Source organism: Rhodnius prolixus, unplaced genomic scaffold (assembly GCF_049639745.1).
Source record: "Rhodnius prolixus isolate KJV_2025 unplaced genomic scaffold, Rpr scaffold_1, whole genome shotgun sequence".
In the NCBI taxonomy this organism is placed as follows: Eukaryota; Metazoa; Arthropoda; class Insecta; order Hemiptera; family Reduviidae; genus Rhodnius; species Rhodnius prolixus.
The window spans coordinates 47,913,377-47,932,743 of NW_027411581.1; the positions used below are offsets into that span (position 1 = coordinate 47,913,377).

Here is a 19,367-nt window from a genome sequence, read left to right on the forward strand (position 1 = left end):
TTCTGAATATTAGCTGCAATAATTTTTTTAATGCAAATCTTACCACTGTTCGCAGCAATAAAGTGATACAGCATGTTCATATGTGTGACATACTCAGTACTATTTTTACCTTCCCTTACTACATTAAGTAAGAGGAAGTATAACGATCGTGTCAAATTCAAAATTTAAAGAAACTATCCTGGTTCGTTTCAGCTGCCAAAATCTGCACTTGCCTCCTCTGTTTAAAGAGAAATATGCGTCCCTAAAAAAAAAAAAAAAAAAAAGGATTGTCCTAAAAATCATATTTGTTATTTGTAAACATACAAGTAATGAAAAAAGAAATCTTTACTATTATTATTTGATGTCAATTTAAAAAGAATATTCTTGTATGATGGTAAGAAAACTGACAAATATGTACATATATATTAATATGTATCAATAACATAGTTAGATCAAAGTTCTGTAAAGACAATGGAATTAGTGAGTTTTTTGAGATACACATTAAATGATTGATTTATGCTATCAAATTCCGCTATATGCCTATTCTAATGACCGGTAAAAGTGGCATTTAATAAAATACTAACAAATGTAGTGGTAAAAATAGAGCGATTTCTTGAAGAACTAAAACTGTAATTTTCACTATTGCATTCTGTTTGCAGATTAAAATTGGAAAACATTCAAAAAATTGTGGTAAAATCCTATAAATCATTGCAAACCTTATGACTTATAGAGGTTTTTAAGAAAGACCTTGAAAAAATACTTTGAAGATGGAAGTGAATTGTTTACTCATCGGTAGAAAGGTTTGCATGATTGACAGTCATTAATATAAATTACCTTTTGTTTAGACTAAGTGAAGATCTCGGAAGCTCCAATTCAAAAGACTTACGGGATCGTAGGACTTATTCCGGGCATGATCTCTCAGTAAACCTAAGAAAACTGAACATTGTCTTTCAGAAAAAGCTGTTCCTGTACATGTGTGCTGCTGAAATTAAAAGAAATTAATCAATTCCGGATCTTAATTTTCTGAGACATCCAAGCGGATTCATTGGATTCCAGATTATTATTGTTTCTACAGTTATTTCTTTCAAGGTAGAGGATCACCCCACATAGTGCAACAGACACACACATATGTAGTTGCTCATTGGTCGTCAGCTGGGCATGCAGCTTGAATAGCTAAAATCGAATGTAAGTGAAAAAAATAAGGAAACTAAAATATATTGTAATAAAAATCCAAAAAGATGGTGCTCTTTGTTTTTAGGTGTAAGGCCAGAACATGTTGGATGGGAGGAAAATGGGTAAATGCGTGATCATTAAGTTTTTGTAGCTATAAAGTAGAATGTTGGCCAAAAAATATATATAGAGGATACATCCAGACCAGTTGAATCCTCTCCGAAGCTTGCAGTTGAAATAGCTGAGGTGACATAAATTATCACCACAAAATTTTGGTTACCGAACAAGGATGCAGCACCAGAACTCCCTAAATAAGCGGATCCAAGATCAATGCTTGAGATAGATATCCACACCTAATAAGAAGATCCATTAGAAACGAATCTAATTTGTAACACCATACAAAAAAAACTTCGTGGGTTTAGGTTAGGAAAGTAAGCACATTGCTTTCTCATTTTTTACTACCTCAATGTTTAGGCTATAAGAATGTGGAGGTCTTAAGAGTCGTTAAAAACTATAATAATTAGACGTCATTGCCATGATATGTGAGGTCTTATATTATCTGTTAACGAAATATATATGTAATAAGAAATTGTATATGATAACACTTGGCAGGACATTAGAACGAAATTATTCAAGACGAATTTCTGCTGAATAACTGCCTTTTTTTTTTTTGCATTCTACACTGCGACCAATTAGATCGTTTTCCCACTCGCTAGTTCCAACTGATACATGACATACTCTAGGAGTTTCAGCATTTCTGGATAATTAATCAACTCACTCCGGTTTCTCTAGGTTATTTATTGAAAGAGAAGTGGGACCCTGCACTTTGAAATTAACACTCCCTGATGCCAACTACTCCCCATCGAAACCCTCAAATATTCTGAAGAAAACTGTCCCAAATTAAAGACTGCATTCCCTCCAACACTCATCCTAGGCTCTCCAGGCAAAACGTCTGGTTAAGAACACCGGATAATATTGTAATATATTTTTACTTAAACTAAATTTAGAGTACAAAACAATCTATATTAAACGCTTTTTTAATGTAAGACTGTGTACGTTCTATTAGATTTTCCCACAAATAATTATATTTTTAAAGATGGTTGTTTTTCAAAATTACGCTTTTTCGAGCAGTTTTTCTCGTCTTACACAACTGTCCTACCAGAGTTTTAATTTTGCTTTTCGGAATAACCTACTAATTCTTTCCTTTTATTTTTTGTTCAATTTTCTCTCAGAAAGAATTTGGTCGGCGTAGATCAGCTTTTTAAACAATTTACCTTTCTTGTTTAGTAATGTCTGCCTAATAATCTGAAATTTAGTTAAATTTATGCCAGTCTAGAAACTGGATAAAATCAACATTCAATAGCGAACAAAGGAGATTTAAAATAATTTTTAAAAACCAGCTTAGAATACAAAACGAATTTTTTTTAAGGAATCGAAGGTTTGTTTTTATGTTAGGATCAAGTTTGGAAGATATTTTGTAGAAAATAGATAACCGGCAATGTAGTTTGTAACCTTCCGCGTCAGCGCGTATTATAGTTTTAGCGGATATTTAAGTGATATTAAAGTTTACAGCTGTATTAATTACTTAAATATTTTATTTGTGTGTAAACTGTATGTCTCTTTTAGTAACAAGTTTTTTATTGGGATAGTATTATGCCTTCTGAGTCGGAAGATACGAATAATATAGACTGGAAGGATTGGGATGGGAAGGGAAGAGGCGCTTTTTTTCAAGTGTTTAAGACAATTATAGGAACACTTGGTTATGTCCACCTCAAGGGAAAGCAGAAGAATACCACTCTGCCAAAATTACTTATCAAGTTGTTTAGGGAGGGTATCTATGGCTCACTGAAGCCTGAAGACGTTGGTGAAATGTGCATCGTACTTACAGAACTTCACGACGAGATTCCTTCACTTATTATGGACACAATTACAGTATTTGATGCAGAATTATCTCAAGATTTCGTAGCTACAGAATTGAGACAAAGGCTTAAGCAGATTCTGCTCTATTTGGATGATAAGTGGTGTACGGAATTATCAAGAGAACGTTTAGAATTTGAAACGCTTGCAGATTTCAACATGATAGTTAAAACGTTTCACACCAAATTTATTAAGATTAAAACCAAGCTTTATTATAAACAAAACAAGTTTAATTTATTCCGGGAAGAAAATGAGGGCTATGCAAAACTCATTATGCAGCTTCATAAAACCGATTCTAAACCAGAGAGTATTGTAAGTAACATAAGATCATTAAACGGTTGTTTTAGTATCGACCCAACAAGAGTTATAGATATTATTCTTGATGTATTTCAGTCTATGCCTTTGGAAGTGAAATTTTTTATCCCTCTTATTAAGTTATACATGCCAGAAGTTAATCTGCTCACTGAAGTGATTGGTTTCAGGTATGCAACGCATCAAGAAGATGGGGTTACTCCAAAATCTTTACATGAAATTGTTTGTATATTGCTTCATAATGATATTTTTACTGTTGACAACATTTACCCATGGCTATCCCCTCCTGATGATGACATCGCTAAGGAAGTAGAAGAAACATCGTTAGAGGAAAAAGCTAATAAAAAAACTGTCGGGCAAAAGGATGATCAAAAGAAGGATAAGCAGAAGATAGAATTCGAAAAAAATCAGAAACTTGGATTATGTGAGGTAGCTGCCTCTTTGGGATCGTGGAAAACTTTTCGAATGATACTGTCCAGATTACCTGAAAATTATGTAATTGAAAAACCCCAAATAGCAATTGCCATTTGCCAATTTATTCACTATCTTATACATAAAGTTTACATTAAATACTCAGGATTTAGTGAAAAAATGGAAATATGCCCGCCAGGATTTTTGCCAAGTCCTATCTCAGAAGATCAGCCTGATACATTTTTAGAAGTTTCTGAAGTCGTCTTTCCAATGTTGCACACTTTAGGAGCTGCATTGCGTTATGATCTTGTTCTTGTATTTAAGATAACCCGGATAACATCATCAGTTTTATGCCAAATCATTAATGTACCTGCAAATCCAGAGTCAGAGGCAATGTTGGAGAGGATCACTAACATGGTAGGCACCTGTCTCTTACCAACATTGTCAAATATAGAAGCAAACTGTTGCGTTAGTGAAGCGATATGGAATGTTATAAAACTTTATCCACTTCAAACTAGATATTCGATGTATTATAATTGGCGTATATATCTGAAAAGTAATGAGGCAGCTTTATCAAAAAGGTTCCAAGGAAAGGTCAATGCCAAAGCATGTATGAAGAGGGTTAGCAAAGAAAATGTAAAACAAATAGGACGTCTTCTTGGCAAGCTAAGTCATTATTCTCCTGTAACATTATTTGATATTATTTTGTACCAGATTCAAATGTATGATAATCTTATCGGTCCTGTAGTTGATGCCCTAAAATATATGACGAATTTGTCATATGACGTATTAGGTTTTTGTATCTTTGATTCGCTTTGTAATGATAAAAGGGAGAAGCATGATGCTAATGGTGTGCTTCCCTGGTACCAGAGTACATCAATATTTTGTGCAACAGTTTTTAAAAAATATAATGTAGATTTATCTGGGATACTTTTGTATATAATGGAACAGTTGAAAAATAACCGAAGCGTAGATCTTCTCCTTTTGAAAGAAATTTTGCAAAAAATGACTGGGATAGATATAACAGATGTAATGACTGATCATCAGATCGATGCATTAGGGGGAGGAGAACTTTTAAAGGCAGAAGCTGGGTACTACGGCCAGCAAAGGAATTTTAAAAAGACAGCTACAAGACTTAAGCAAGCATTGGTGGAAAATAACCTTACTGCTCCCCTAGGTATAATGCTCGCACAACAAAAAAATCATATAATTTTTAGTGAAAGTCAAAATAATCATTTGAAATTTGTCGGAAAGTTATATGATGAATGTCATGAAACGTTGTTACAGTACGGATCGTTTGTAAGTGGTTCCGTAATGCATGATTCCTATACATCCTTTCCATCTATTCATGAGTTACTACTGGAATACAAATTAGAGTTTGATACAGCATTCTTTCTCTCCAGAGCTTTGATTCATTCCATAGCAAATGACCAAAAAGCGGAACTAGAGAAGAAATCAAATTTGAAGAAAGGTAGTATAAATATGACTGATGTACTGTTTGATATTATGGAAACGATTAGTGAAAGCATTCAAGAACTATACCCAAGTCGTCACTGGGATGATATTTCTCCTCAGTTTGTGGCGATTTTCTGGACCTTGGCATTGAATGATATATCTGTACCGCATTCTACATATCAGAAAGAAATTAATAAACAAGAGCAAGACATGTCAGGTTCTTCAAAACAAAGTCGTGAAGATAAGAGTAACTCTGTGGTAGATAAATTGAATTTAGAATTAAAAGAACAACAGGCACATGTTAAAAACATTTTAGAAAATCTTAGAAAATTTAAGGATAATTGGTTCCTTCTTAGATCTGTAAAGCCGGCAAAGAATGAGATGATAACTCAGTTTCTACAGCTTTGCATTTTTCCAAGATGTATATTTTCCATAACAGATGCTCTCTATTGTGCACAGTTTATTCACAGTCTTCATTCAATTAGAACAGCGAATTTCAGTACACTTCTCTTGTATGACAGAATTTTTTGTGATATTACTTTTGGGGTAATGTCGTGTACTGAAAATGAAGCCTCCAGATATGGTCGTTTCCTTTGCGCTGTTTTAGAAAACATCATGAGGTAAGTGTAAATCTAATTTAATTTAATTTCTTTTTTTTTTAATGCATAAACGTATCTTCAAATACTGAATGTATAAAATGTAGAATATTTAATGCACAGAAGATCTTACAAATAGAATTAAAATTTTCTGATCTTTTAGTATTAATCTAAAATGTCTACTAGTTGAAATATTTTTCATAACCCAATAAATATTTAACTAAGCTATTTGCTTATAGGTGGCATTCGAGCAAGGAAATATATGACAGAGAATGTGCCAACACTCCTGGCTTTGTGACTAAATTTCGAGTGAGCAATGAGTTCTCCGAGCCAAATGATAATGTACATTTTGAAAATTTCCGCCATGTTTGTCATAAATGGCACTACAAGATTACAAGATCACTGATAAACCTACTGGAGTCCGGAGAATTCATTCAAATTCGAAACGCTATTTTGTTCTTGATAAAATTATTGCCTGTGTTCCCAGTAATAAGCAAATTAGCTCAGTTCATCGAAAAAAGAATCAATAAAGTACGAGAGGAGGAAAAGAATAATAGACAAGATTTATATACTTTAGCAACTAGTTATTCTGGCCTACTGCTATCGAAATCTTCAAAATGGATCAGCGAAAGCGATTTTCACGTGGTCACTGCTTCCTCGGCGCCAGCTGATACTACTTCTTCCCTTAAAGAAGACATTGATTCAGAATCTTTTTCAAGTCAAACAGAAATTTATTTTTCTAATTCTGATCCAGCATCCCCCGAAAGTTCTTCGAAGGATCCGGAAAAAACTCATCATTCGAATATTTCCAAAGATAAGAAATCATCAAGGCACAAGGAAATTGAACGAAACCATTCTCCCGATAGCCAACAGCGAGATGAAGACAAGACTAAAGCAAAAACACCACCAAAGTCACCAGAAAACGGTATGCTTTAGTTGTATTCAATTTCAGATTTTATTATTTTTTTTACATAAATTCTACAGTAACATTTAAGTAACACTTGTAAAAAGTCTGAAGGTAGGACTAGTAAATCCAATTTATTTCCCAAAAAAAATTCAATTGTAAGCAAATTTTATTATTTTTCTTAATTGGTAACATAAGTAGCAGTCGTACATTATGATTTCTGCAGTTTTATTTTGTTTGCCTTTAAGGCGTAAAGGCGCCCGAAGCTTTCTTCAATGCACTGCCGGCTTCCAGGTAGTGTTCTAAAAGCGTAAGCTAGGTAAATGTGAATGATTGTGTGTGATGATGAGCTAGTTTTCTTGTGTTTTTACTTAATTTTCCTCCAAATTTTATAAATTCCCAAATGTTTGATAATAAAAATTAAAAATTTAGTAAAAACGACCCATTTGGTAGGGAAAGAGATGGCATGAGCTTGAACGGCCAATTTATTTGGCTACTACTACAATCTTAATTTCCGAAAAATGCAACATAAGAAAACCTAAAATTCGAAAAATGTTTATTTTTAATCAGGGTAATACTTAAAGCAATTATTTATTTTTTCCTCATAAGTTTCAAATGAACTGGTACTAATTATAGAATATATTGAAATATATTTCATTTTTGTTTCATTGTGCGTAGGTCCACTTTTGGTTCCCTTATGACTGATGATCGGTGACACGCGACCCTAACTTAATCAGCTGAGCCGTCGACACCTCTCAATCAACACAAGTAATAATAGTTTTTAGGAAACAATTTATCGATAACATTTGCAGTTTTTTTTTTTTTTTACATAATAAATGTATTATTTTTTTTTTCTTTCTTCTTATTGGATATTATTATTCTTAGTTCTTAATCATTTAAAGTTCCTCTATTCCTTAATTCCTTCCAGAATATACTTTCACCTTCGAAATATATAATGCAGGAATGCTTGGGTCTAGCGCATGAATGAAAATTTGCATGTCCTAAGAAAACTTGCAAAATTGGGTGACAGGATTTTATATTTTAAAAATTATTTTTACAAAATTGCCTGTTTCATACCATAAAGCACTTATAACTTTTTATAGATTGGATCTGCAATTCTTTATAATTATCAGAGATTTTACTCAGCTTAGCGTTCTTTTTTCTTTCATTGCGACGGTTTTGGATTTTCCTCCGTTTAACAACTCAATAAATACGCGTAAATGTCGGCAAGGTGTGTGACGCCGCAAACCGAACCTAACCAACGTAGGACCAAAAAACTGAAACCGTCTGAATAGAAGAACTGAGCATGTTAAGCAAAAATGGATAAAAATAAATAAATTGTTGCACAGGTATATTTTTGAAATGTTTCTTTTATTTATTGCTTCTTTGAGTGGTTTTTTTAAAGCTAAAAAAATTGATCCTGACCTTTCAGATGTTATATTGATATTGTTTTATTTTTTGTTTATTTGTTAGTACCTTTTTATAATAAGACGTAATTCTAATTTGTTAATTCCAATCAAAGAAACAATTATTTCTCTCTCAGAGAAATTTTCAATTATTTCTGAAAATGAGCTTCAAGAATTTAATATAATTTAATTTTAATCAAATTAACAACATTCAGTTACTTTCAAGATTGCAGGTGAAGTACTTATTTATCGCTGATTTTATTCGTATTGATATTGATTAAATCCCTAACCGGTTTCGGATTTCATCGATCATTAAAGATAGAATAATCAGATTGGGGTTGAGAATCCGAACTTCAATTATGTTTCTGTCTCACAAAACTCAACAGCAAAGGGAAACTAATTGAATTCGTATTCTCTACACCAATTTGATATTTCTTCTTTTGTGCTGATGACTCAGCAAGTGAAGTGTGAGACGGAAACATATTGAAGTCGAATTCTCTACGTCAAACCGATTAATCTACTTCCGATGATAAAGAAAGTTCGAAACCGATCAGGAATACAATAATCATGCATGCTACCGGCAGATGAAATCAGCGATCTTATCGTGCTCTGCTGCCTACCTTACACCTTTCATCTGAAATTGTATTTTGTAAGGTCCTTGGTAATTGGCTTTTACTTTTTACAGGTAGTTAAATAAACCATCCATTCCTAAGGTAATAAATGATTTCCTTAAATTTAATTTATTGCTAGGTTTAGTTTTAATATTTTTAAGAAGGTAAGGCGCTAATGACCATAGTCGTCGATGCGCCAAAAAAAAAAAAAATAAAAAAAAAATAAGAAGGTGTAATTTACTTTAGGGGCTTTTGGATTAAATTTTTTCTAAACTAATTTAGTTGGCCCTAAATTTTGTACATAGGTTGTTCTCAAGTATTTGCAAAAAAATAATGTTATGTTGTGCAAAATTTGTTAACCTCGTATGTTTTGCTAGAAAATGAGACTATTAGGTATAACTACTCTCCAGAAATTGTTTCCCATCGTCTTTTTTTCAAAAGGGAAGAGGTTCGTAATGAAATGAGTATTTGTAATTGTAAATTTTGTACAAAACAGAAACGAATTAGTAATAATACTTTGTGCCAGGTAAGAAAATCGAAGAGGAGCCGATTATTGAAGTTGAGGAAAGCGATGTCTGGTACGAACTGCACACTCCACCTTTATCTAAGAACCATTCTTTCTGTTCAAAACATACTTCTTCAGTTGCTTGCGGCATTCTTTATAAAACAGAAGATCCATTAAAACTAACTTCATTAAAATTGCCATTTAAAGATCAAAATTCAACAAATGAAAAAAAATCTTCTTCAGCGAATATCTCAGCAAATGATTTGACAAACAGAAGCGTACAAAGAGAGTCAGTAAACGTTGAAAAATGTAATAAAAAACTAAAAAAATTACAGTCGTCTAAAAAAATCATTACTCGAAGAGGAAAACGAACAAAAAGTAACTAAACGAAAGTTAAGAAGCCAGTCCAAGGATAATGATAGCTGTAGATAATAAAGACCAAGACAATCCTCACAATGGTTAATTAGCATCAGGAATTAATTTTGAACATAAATTTCTTCGGGAGAACAAGAGGCATTATTCAAAATAAAATCACCTCCTAATTGTGATTGTTACTCAAGCCAAAGAAGATGGCGAAGTTTATATGATCATTTTTTTCTTTTAAATCAAGATTTAACATCCTCGTGACTGCTTCGATTCTGGTCTCCCTTCTTGTGTATAAGTATGGTGTGTTTACTATCGGGCGAAGTGTTGCATTTTAGTAATTCTCATGTTTTTAAATATGTATATAAAGTGTATCAAATTTACATATATTCAATAAATTTCTTTTAGCGTTTTTATTAAATGTTCCAATTATTCGAATTTTTACTGATGCTGTCTAGAATATTAAAAAAAATGGCAGATTTTATATTTATTATTTATCCCAAAAAAAAATACAAGATAAATATTATATCATTTACAGTACACATCAATATAAATTAATGGTATCAACAAGATAACTTTGTAGAGAAACAGTACTTTTTTTGACCTGAATAACGCCTTTTTTAAGTAAAGCTAGTTCTGGTTGTAGAGTTTTTAGATTTGCTATGCACTCCATCTGAAATAACAACAAGCTCTTTTGTTATGCATAAACAGAAGAGAAAAAATCATTTATTTATACTACTCTGCAATATTGTTTATCCGCATGTTTGATAATGAGTTGTTCTATTTTAAGTAAACAAATAACCAAAAAACAGTTGGTATTAGTCGCAGGGATATAGAGAAATTTGTATTTTTGAAAAACTAGCACTTTGCAAAACAATAAATTTTTAGTTTTTTTTTTTGCAAAAGTAGGAATTATTCAATTTTCCTGCGATATATGTATAAACTAAAGGTAAAAATTTGCTTTAAAAAATGAATTCCTAAAAATGAGATACTTCTATCGGAAAAGTTTATTGCACTAAAATGAGACTACTAAATAGAGATTACTTTTTACTTCAGTTTTGGGTGAAATTTATAATTCATCAGTTGTTGAAACTTACATGAAGCTTGATGATTGTGTTTACACTCTTAATAGTTTCGATTACAGTTTCATCTTTTGACAGTAAATACTGCTGATAATGGGAATCCAAAAGTAGGCATGCCCAATCTAAAAGACTTTTAACTAAGAGACTGTTGTCCATCATTCTTGTTATAAAAGCCAAGAGTTCTAAAGCAGTCTGCAGATTCACCCTAGACCTAAGTAAAGAAGTAAAAAAAAAAAATTAATTTATTCTGCTGATCAGAATTCTAGAAGAACTTTTCTGACATATCGTCGATGTTCTTTCATAAGCTTGGCAAGCAATTCACACTCGATGTTTCAGGAGACAAAAATCATTAATTTATTCCAGGTTGAATGTTCCTTGGTATAAAACATTCTAAATAAAAAAGAAAATGTTTTACAACTTTCAATTTTGATAACATTTCGACATAACGAGGTTTTGAAAGCATGTCGACGATTTTAAACAAATTTTCAAAACATTTATATAATCAATCGTTTCTGGCTTATTTAAATAAATATAATCAGAAACGACCAATAAAAAGGCATTATTCGGTTTTTGAAATTTGACTAAATTAGGGATGCAACAAAATGTTTGGTCTCAGTTGAAATGGCAAGGATTTTAAATGGAGCCAGTCAAAAAAACATAAGCTTCTACTGAACTTTACTGCATAATTAATAAGACCAATATATTTTATTTTCACTGGTAACTTGCCTATTCTGGCTTGAACTAATTGAAATCCTTGGTAGATGTGTTCAAACTATGTAAACTTTAGGTACCTTACGAGTTGAAGTGAAGAATGATCTGATACAAGAGGGTATTTTAAAACTTTCTCTAACAATTGTCCAGAAAAGTGATTATTGTTAAATATTACCGCCATATCGATTAAATAATAGTCGGGTATATCATTTATTAGAGACAAAAATTCTGTTATCTGCTCTTCTTCCTGTTTTTTTATAAGTTCAGGAAGCAATACTTCGCAAATCCTGCGAAAAATAAATTTTGATTAAATTATGAATGAAATAATGAAAAAATTCACGGAAAAATATAAAAACATTACCTGTGATCGGATAAGCCAGCTTTTCTCATTTTCATTATACGGTCACATAATTGGTTCGGTTCAACCTCCATATCATTTCCATCGACTGTTTCATTACAATATTTCCAAGTTGCAGTTAAAGCGGAAGGTGGGGTGGATACTGAATCATTCATTTCTAAACTATTTAATTTAGCCACGCCAACCAGCGAACACAATCGTTGTGTGCCAAATCTTGTAGGAATGACAACCAAATGCCCTCCACTTAAACATAATATGTATCTAGAAAAATGAATTGAAGCATTATTTTTTTTCAAAAAGATTTGCTTTAGTTTCACATTCCAATCAAAAAAAGATATCAAATCAGCTCATTTGTTTGGCTTTTAAAGCAATTTAATAATTTTAAAGCAGCTTAAAAAACCTAAAATGATACTCCAACGTATTTTTCCTACTATTCTCAACAACGAGGTCTCTTTCATTTCAGTCGGGCACTTAAAAAGATGTTCTTATATACAGCATTAAACATAATAAAAATGTTAGAAATATAATATTGCAATTAATAAAATCAATGTTATTAATAAAGAAACTGGACCTGTACTTATAAACTCATGGCCGTTATTATACTGCCGTGAAAGGTGAGCTAAATGTTTTGGAATCCTATGATCTTAAAGTTGTAAGACAGTTTTTAGGCACTTCTTTTTCCTTATAAGCACACCTATGATTTTTGTAGAAAGTTGATAAGTTTTTTTAATAGCCAGCTTTTCTTTTGAAGCTAGTTATCGAACTATAATTTTTTGTTGTCAAAAATTGTACTACAACATACAATAAATATTTTATGTTGTTTTATAAAATTTTAATGTGTTCTTAAAATAAACGTAGAAGAAAAAAATGAATTAATTTCTGGCAAATCCGAATGCAAGTTAATTTTCATTTAGACATCCTGAATCATGTCTATGCTAAAATCTCCGAAAAAAACGGAAGTGAGCACTTTAATTTGACCACAAATAGTACTGAAGATGAAAATCTAACAAGGAAAGCAAAAATACGTAAAAGTTAAAAGTGGAAAAAATTTTAAAACTGAAAAATGCCAAGAAGAGTTGAAAAAATAAATAAATAAAAAATATACATCATATGGAACAATCAAACAAATAGTCGGCAAAAGAAAAAGGAGTTTATAGATTTTAGACGTCTGAAAGTCTTTTATAGCAGTCATGTAGTGTAATGATGAAATAGAAAATTATGGGCTTAAAAGTGTTATTTAAAGTTAGGAAAATAAAAAAGAGTATATTTTCGAAGATTTTACATTTTAGAATTTTTAAAAATTAAGTATATTAAATGTAGATGGGAATACAATTAATGACCCAGTGACCTTCAAGTATGCTGTCAGCGACGTAAAAAGGGCATGTATAAAGAAAATTAATGGGTTCAAATATATGAAAAACTATTAGTAAAGAGGACATCAAAGCATAGAACCTATAAGTAATATAACGTATGAAGAAACTGATTTTTCATTTTTGAGATATTTTCTTAACACATACGCAAAACCATTTTCAAAAAATACTTCCTTACCTATTCGTACCAACAGTTCCGACCACCCAAAGTCTTGGTGTGTCACAATAAACTTTTAGTTTTTGCAAACTGTCCACAAACCCATATTTTAGATTGAATATACAAAGAACAGCTCCTGCGAAAATAACATTTAGTTTTATGATAACTGCGAAATATATTATTATTTCTATTGGGGCAATAAGAAGCGGTCCTTTTCCTCCAAGGCACTTCTAAGATCTGAAAAAAATAAAACTTAGTAGAAATTGAATCACGCCCAATACTGCCGAAAGATTCACATCTATCAAAATTAATAATAATTGTACCTATAACTTTATTGTATAATCAAAATTGTATTTTTATAACTTGAAGTATTTAAATTAAGTATATTAAAAAACTTGCTACTTACCCGTACTATTCTCTGAATGCATAATTAATTTGATTCATACGCATACAACCGTAGTAAAAAAATGTACGCTTTCATTCTATTTAGAAAAAAAAACCTGCAAACCTTTTATGAATATGTTTCAAACAGTTCAAATGGATAGTTACAGTTAAACAGTTGGAATTAAGCCCTTTAAGTATTCTATCACACCGCCAGGTGTTTGTCGACATAACCGAGCCAATAACTTGCTTAGCACAGACTCTCTTCCCTCCCTCTGATAAATCATTTCTTCACAATCCATTTTTGAATTTTTCCTCTGCCTAAATGATAGTCATGGTGTAGCACACTTTAACTATATACTTTGAATGAAAAGTATTAAAGAAGTTTCGATAAATTTGTAGTCTTCATCTAGAAGTATAAAAACAAAAAACTGATGGGAAACACTCCCATAACTTTCTTTTTCAAACCATGATTTATACTAAATGTTAGCTGAATAAAATACATTTGAGGAACGCATGTCGACACAGAACCTCCTTAAAATCAATTTTCAAGAAAACATTTCAAACATATGCAAAAGGTCTTAGTCTGAAATGGTAGTATCCCAAAGAATATTTCTTCTTAACTATTTAGAGAAGTAAAAATTATTTAAATTTCAGATCAGAAGTTGAAAACCTATCTTATTTTAAATTAGAGAAATCTTATTTCTCTAATCAATGATTGTCCCATCAACTTCCTTTATTTTATAGTAGGCAAATAAAAGTTTCGTCCCACACATTATTAATCAGTAGAGTCCAATTACGAAATAAGGTTCAGTTTAATTCTAATGGGATACATAAACATTAAGTATTATTTAAATTTTACTTAAATGAAATAAACCGAAGTTAAATCATGCCTAATCTAAGATAGACTCCTCCACTTTTGGCGGTCATTGCTTCATGAGATGCGTGCATGGGACTAAAGTGATCATGGTCATCAAGGCTCATTCTTTTAATTCTCCCTCTATTCCATTTTATTTTTAAATAATGCCTCCACCAATTCCGTCATTTCAACTCACTATTTTGCTATTAAGTTACTAGATAAGAGAAGTGGGTACTTTTCCGTTAACCGGGCGCAAGCGAAAAACAGTATTGGGTAAAACTGTTTTCTTTACAATTCATTAATATTTGTTTATAGTTGAACTTGTTTTGCTTACTATTAATTAATATTTGTTTATAGTTGAACGTTTTCAACTTTTTTCCGTTGACTTGGCTCGCGTTTGGTTCACAATTGGCGACATTTGCGCCCGGCTAACGGAAAAGTACCGAGAAGTGCTAGATGTTCCTTGTTTTAGAAACCAATAACTAAAGTAATCAACCTAGCGATCTGTGAGACCTCTCAACGGTACAGAGAAAGTTATTTTATTAAATACGAGGAGCATGGCCAAACTACCTAGGGCATCCGAAAAGCCGATACTAGAGAGAAAAAAAACCCTGTGGATTAGTTAGTGAAAATAACAGCAAAGAAAATGAGGGCCACATTGTCTATTCTAAAGCATATCAATTACAAACATTAAATTTATTTTCTAAATAAATTAGAAAATATTTTGCACGCGTTCTTCAAAATTTAAGGGATAAACTAATTTAACATTTAGTGTTACAAACGTTCTGCTTTAATGTAGTGCAAAAATATCTTACATCGGCAGAAGAATTGTGACAATGGAAATAAAATATGATTTTTTTAAATTTAACTCTTTAAAGGTAGAAGGAGACATCTCTACACACACAATGGGGCTCTTACCTTATTGGCCCCTTTTATACAATACATAAGATGGGAGAAGAAACACCTGTCCAACTTGTGATAGATTGTTTATTATGTGAGGATGTTAGGTTAAGAATCGTCAATAAAAGTAGGATGGTGACTCAGGAACTTAGCTGTTTTCTAATTTGTTTGGACAGCAAAGCTTCTAAGATGACATTGGTTTCGAACTGAATTTTAATCCTAGATTCGTCGTTGTTTTTCTTTAAGCAAGCTATCTGTGCCCAGGAGGGGCATTGTATAGCCAAGGTTTTTCTCCCAACTGTCGAATAACAATAATTATAATAATAAAACTAGTAATAAAATATATTAATAAAACTAGCTTCAAATCCAGCAGCTGATTCTTAGATTTTCTCTTCCTAGGAGCTTCTTACAGCCTGTTGATGGACATTGTTGTCTACAACGAGAGAACTCTGTCCGGAGACCGGTAGTGCATGAAAAAAGCTCCCGGGGCCAATCACCATAGATGCTGACGCGCTTTAAGTACAAAAAATAATACTACGTCTTTTAAATTTAACATAATTTGATATTAAATTTAAATTTATTTAAAAATGCAAAAAATTAGATTGTCAAAACATGCAATTACTTTATTATTAATTAAAAAGGAAAATATAAAATTATTTTGTGAAGCTATTAAATGATAAGCTGATAGCCAAAAAACTTTTTTTTACGAAATGAATTTATTTTTAGAATAGATTTTTCGTTTGATGTTTTGTGACAGGCTACAGGAAAATAACAATGATACATTTCATATCGGGTAAACGTCCCAAACCCTTAGTTTAATTTACCTGAAACTTGTTCTTGAAATAAGTGAGTAAGAAAACAGATAAATTTAACTCTTAAATGCGACTTTTTCCTTTTGCTCATTCCGATTTCAATTTGATTTTGCCGTGATTTAACTTTTCCGGTAACATTAAAAATCTGTATTACTAAATAGTACTACTTAATGAATATTCACAAGTTTTTATTATGTAGAGCACATGCGTAGGCATATTAAAGAATGAACTATATTCGCCTACCTTCTGAATTAGGTGCAGCCCCATATATCACAACTTGTTGCTCTCCAATAGAATGCATTGCTGCCGGTTGCAAAAGGTTTACTGATTCCACTTTTGACGATACTCTTCCGGGAAATGATTTTGTATCCTTCAGTGGTAATTCAGCAGAATAAATACTTCCATCCGACCCTAAATTATGAAAAGACCTCTATATTTTTCTAACTTAATTTTCAATAAATAATAGATATATAAAATAAAGATCAAACAACTTACATAAACTGATCAAAGAAGTTGATTCACCCTGAATCAATGTGTGAGCATTGATTGAAGCCGACGATCTATCTTCTAAACTCACAGAAAATTGGTCAACTCTATCAGCATCAATGGGAATAAAGTGAAGTTTCTTAAAACTAACTTTCTAAAAATAGCGAATAAATACGTAGTACAAAATTCCTAAGTAACTCTTTTGAAGTTTACTTAAAATTAGTGGTTAGATACCTTGTTCAGAGTCAACAAATTGACATAAAGATGCCCAGATATTAACACAAGGTTGGATGAAAGGATCTCTTCCGACTCTTCCAAGAATTGCTCATCAACGGAGCACTTTCTAGACGCCAAATCATCTTGAAGAATTCCTATTCTACCACTTTTATATATAATAACAGGAGGATATTCTTTTGCACTCAATATGCCATGTATGAGCCGGTTGAACTGGAACGCAGAATAAATACTTAAGCAATGCAAACTAAAGAAATCAATAATTAATAAAAAATTACAAAACATTCACCTTAAAATTCTTTAATTTATTTAGCTGTACCATCGAATCATCACTCCAAAATGCTACCTGATTAAACTTAAAAATTGCTATATAACGTTTTGATGTAAAATCAAAAATTACTGGAGCCGATAGCTTATCTTTACTACTCCAGGAGCGAACCTGCTTCTGGTCGGATAGCTGGAAATTAATTTTTAAAATAACAATGATTAAATTTAGTGTCAAATACTTATTTACTAAATGGTAAATAACGTAATGTTAACCTAATTGAGTTAAATAATAACTTAATAACTTACTCTGTAACGAATCACAATATTCTTTCCTAGGGTCACTATAACGCATCCCGGGGTAGAATCTTCACAAACTCCTAAACACTTCCTGTGTTCAATTAACGGGCACAGAGTGTACGGAGGTAAAAGTTTGGCCATAATTTAAGTTAAATTTAATAAATGTCTGAATGACATCAAACTTAAAACCATCACATATCTATCTAGCCTAAATGAATGGCTTTTTTATGCAGTCATAAGAAAGACGAACATTTATCCAACCGTCATTCACGCTACTAACCCACAGTCACGAAATGTGAAAATGAAATTGTTCACCTAATACCTGTCTATTGAGGAGGTTAGAGTTGTAGGCGCAGGTTATAAGTTACATATAACCTACCACTCTGCCTGTGGAAATGTACATAACGTATTACAGCAGAGGCTGAAACTTTTTCCAGAAAAATTATATTTTTCCCACTGTATCTGGAAAAGATAAGTTTTAATTATTGTTGAAAGTTGTTTTATTTTGATTAAAAAATTCAATTTCTAGTCGAGCTAAACATTTTTTAATCATTTTCTTGAAAAAAGTAAGAAGATAGTAGAATTAAAAAATGAATGATAATGGAAGATTTAAATGTGATTTAAATTTTTCAATCTAATTAATCTAATGTTAAATCATATGTGTATTTTTTGGAAATATACACATTTCATATTCATGGAATAAACAGGTTAGGTTCTTTAAAAACATTTATTTTTATTTATTTAACTTTTATGCATAATACTTTATGAACAGCTATAGATGTTATAATATGTATGTATTTCTGTAGCTTTTATAACTAAAATTAAATAATTTTGGACAAAATTGAACTTTTTCTATAAAAATTAAATGAAAAATTGTTGTTTTTGGTTGTAAAAAACTAAATAACCCAGTGAATTATAAATTTATGGTAGTAAGTGTAACTTGACTAGAACAAGTTTAGTCCAAAAGTAAGATTGCGACGAAGAAGTAATTCAAGTTCAAATTTACTGTCACAATGGTTTATAATGCTACCAGTTCATTCAAAAAACTGATCCGTTTAAAAAATTCAATTTAATTTTCATTTTCTAATTTATAGTTAATTTCTTTAATAAGGAATAAGTAAGATAAAAATGTATCTTTAGAAACGGTTGAGTTTTCATTTGAATTATTTTTGGATAGAACATTTTTTATTTCGAGATTAAATCTTATAAAAACTTTATTTCATTGAAAAATGATGATTTTCAGATTGAAAAAGCCAACCCTGTAAGTACTATTATCTGCAAAAAACAGTTCATCAAATGAAGTTGAAATGAAAAAATCGTTGAGAAAACATCCAACGAAAATGTAAAATTAACTTTTGTTATGAATCAATAACTAAAATTTGTATTATATACTTATAGTTACTATGCATGTTTATGTCACAATGTAATTAATTTTATGAATTTTAACTTTTATAAAAATAACGTTTAGCTTAGTAGAAAAATCTTTAATTACAGAAAAAAGAAATTCTCTGCATACCTATTTTTTAAATAGAATTAGTATTTAAAATCTTTTTTTTTAATATATATTGATAAAACCCTTATACAACTGACCTACCGAACAGTTTTAAAATCCAAAAAGGAGCGCTAAAAACGTTTAAAACTAAAAAAGGGAAAAAAAAAGAAAATTTATAAAAATAAATAAAAAATTAGTTCTAAAAAAATTCGTCAGAGAACGCAAAAAATTGAAAGTTGAAAATTAAAAAATTAGTTCTTAAAAAATCCGTCAGAGAACGCGAAAAAACAAAAAGTTAAAAAATTAAAAATTAGTTTTTAAAAAATCCGTCA

At 31.1% G+C, this 19,367-nt stretch overlaps 2 protein-coding genes across 7 annotated transcripts; one reads left to right on the forward strand and one right to left on the reverse strand.

Moving 5' to 3' along the window:
- Window positions 1–2,625: 2,625 nt before the first annotated feature.
- tho2 (THO complex subunit 2-like protein) lies at window positions 2,626–10,050 on the forward strand. 6 transcript variants are annotated; one of them, XR_012455225.1, is made up of 5 exons: window positions 2,626–5,864; window positions 6,080–6,765; window positions 7,423–7,512; window positions 8,836–8,863; window positions 9,288–9,449. XR_012455225.1 is itself a non-coding variant. In XM_074117551.1 (4 exons), exons 1-4 carry the CDS (start codon window positions 3,317–3,319, stop codon window positions 9,650–9,652), a joined length of 3,429 nt encoding a protein of 1,142 aa, XP_073973652.1. In that variant the 5' UTR covers window positions 2,626–3,316; the 3' UTR covers window positions 9,653–10,050. The 6 variants fall into 6 exon arrangements, 4 of the variants coding, with proteins under 4 accessions (XP_073973652.1, XP_073973642.1, XP_073973614.1 ...); XR_012455226.1 differs by lacking the exon at window positions 8,836–8,863 and having other exon boundaries at window positions 9,288–10,050; XM_074117551.1 differs by lacking the exons at window positions 7,423–7,512; window positions 8,836–8,863 and having other exon boundaries at window positions 2,626–3,378; window positions 3,549–5,864; window positions 9,288–10,050.
- A 39-nt stretch (window positions 10,051–10,089) lies between these two features.
- Window positions 10,090–18,019, reverse strand: LOC141448876 (nucleolar protein 11). Its single transcript, XM_074117693.1, has 10 exons — window positions 17,553–18,019; window positions 17,269–17,436; window positions 16,980–17,192; window positions 16,755–16,899; window positions 16,503–16,670; window positions 13,329–13,443; window positions 11,784–12,041; window positions 11,503–11,709; window positions 10,727–10,922; window positions 10,090–10,302 (listed from the first exon to the last, which is right to left on the reverse strand). Exons 1-10 carry the CDS (start codon window positions 17,682–17,684, stop codon window positions 10,174–10,176), a joined length of 1,731 nt encoding a protein of 576 aa, XP_073973794.1. The 5' UTR covers window positions 17,685–18,019; the 3' UTR covers window positions 10,090–10,173.
- Between the last annotated feature and the right edge of the window lie 1,348 nt (window positions 18,020–19,367).

Excerpts from the sequence above, each read along its gene's own strand:
- tho2 (XM_074117513.1), top strand. The coding sequence starts at position 2,803 with ATGCCTTCTGAGTCGGAAGATACGAATAATATAGACTGGAAGGATTGG. Across the intron at positions 5,865-6,079 it reads GTTTTAGAAAACATCATGAG|GTGGCATTCGAGCAAGGAAA; the intron begins GTAAGTGTAAAT and ends ATTTGCTTATAG. Across the intron at positions 6,766-9,287 it reads ACCAAAGTCACCAGAAAACG|GTAAGAAAATCGAAGAGGAG; the intron begins GTATGCTTTAGT and ends ACTTTGTGCCAG.
- LOC141448876 (XM_074117693.1), bottom strand. The coding sequence starts at position 17,684 with ATGGCCAAACTTTTACCTCCGTACACTCTGTGCCCGTTAATTGAACAC. Across the intron at positions 17,437-17,552 it reads ATATTGTGATTCGTTACAGA|CTATCCGACCAGAAGCAGGT; the intron begins GTAAGTTATTAA and ends ATTAATTTCCAG. Across the intron at positions 13,444-16,502 it reads GGCTGCACCTAATTCAGAAG|GAGCTGTTCTTTGTATATTC; the intron begins GTAGGCGAATAT and ends TTATTTTCGCAG.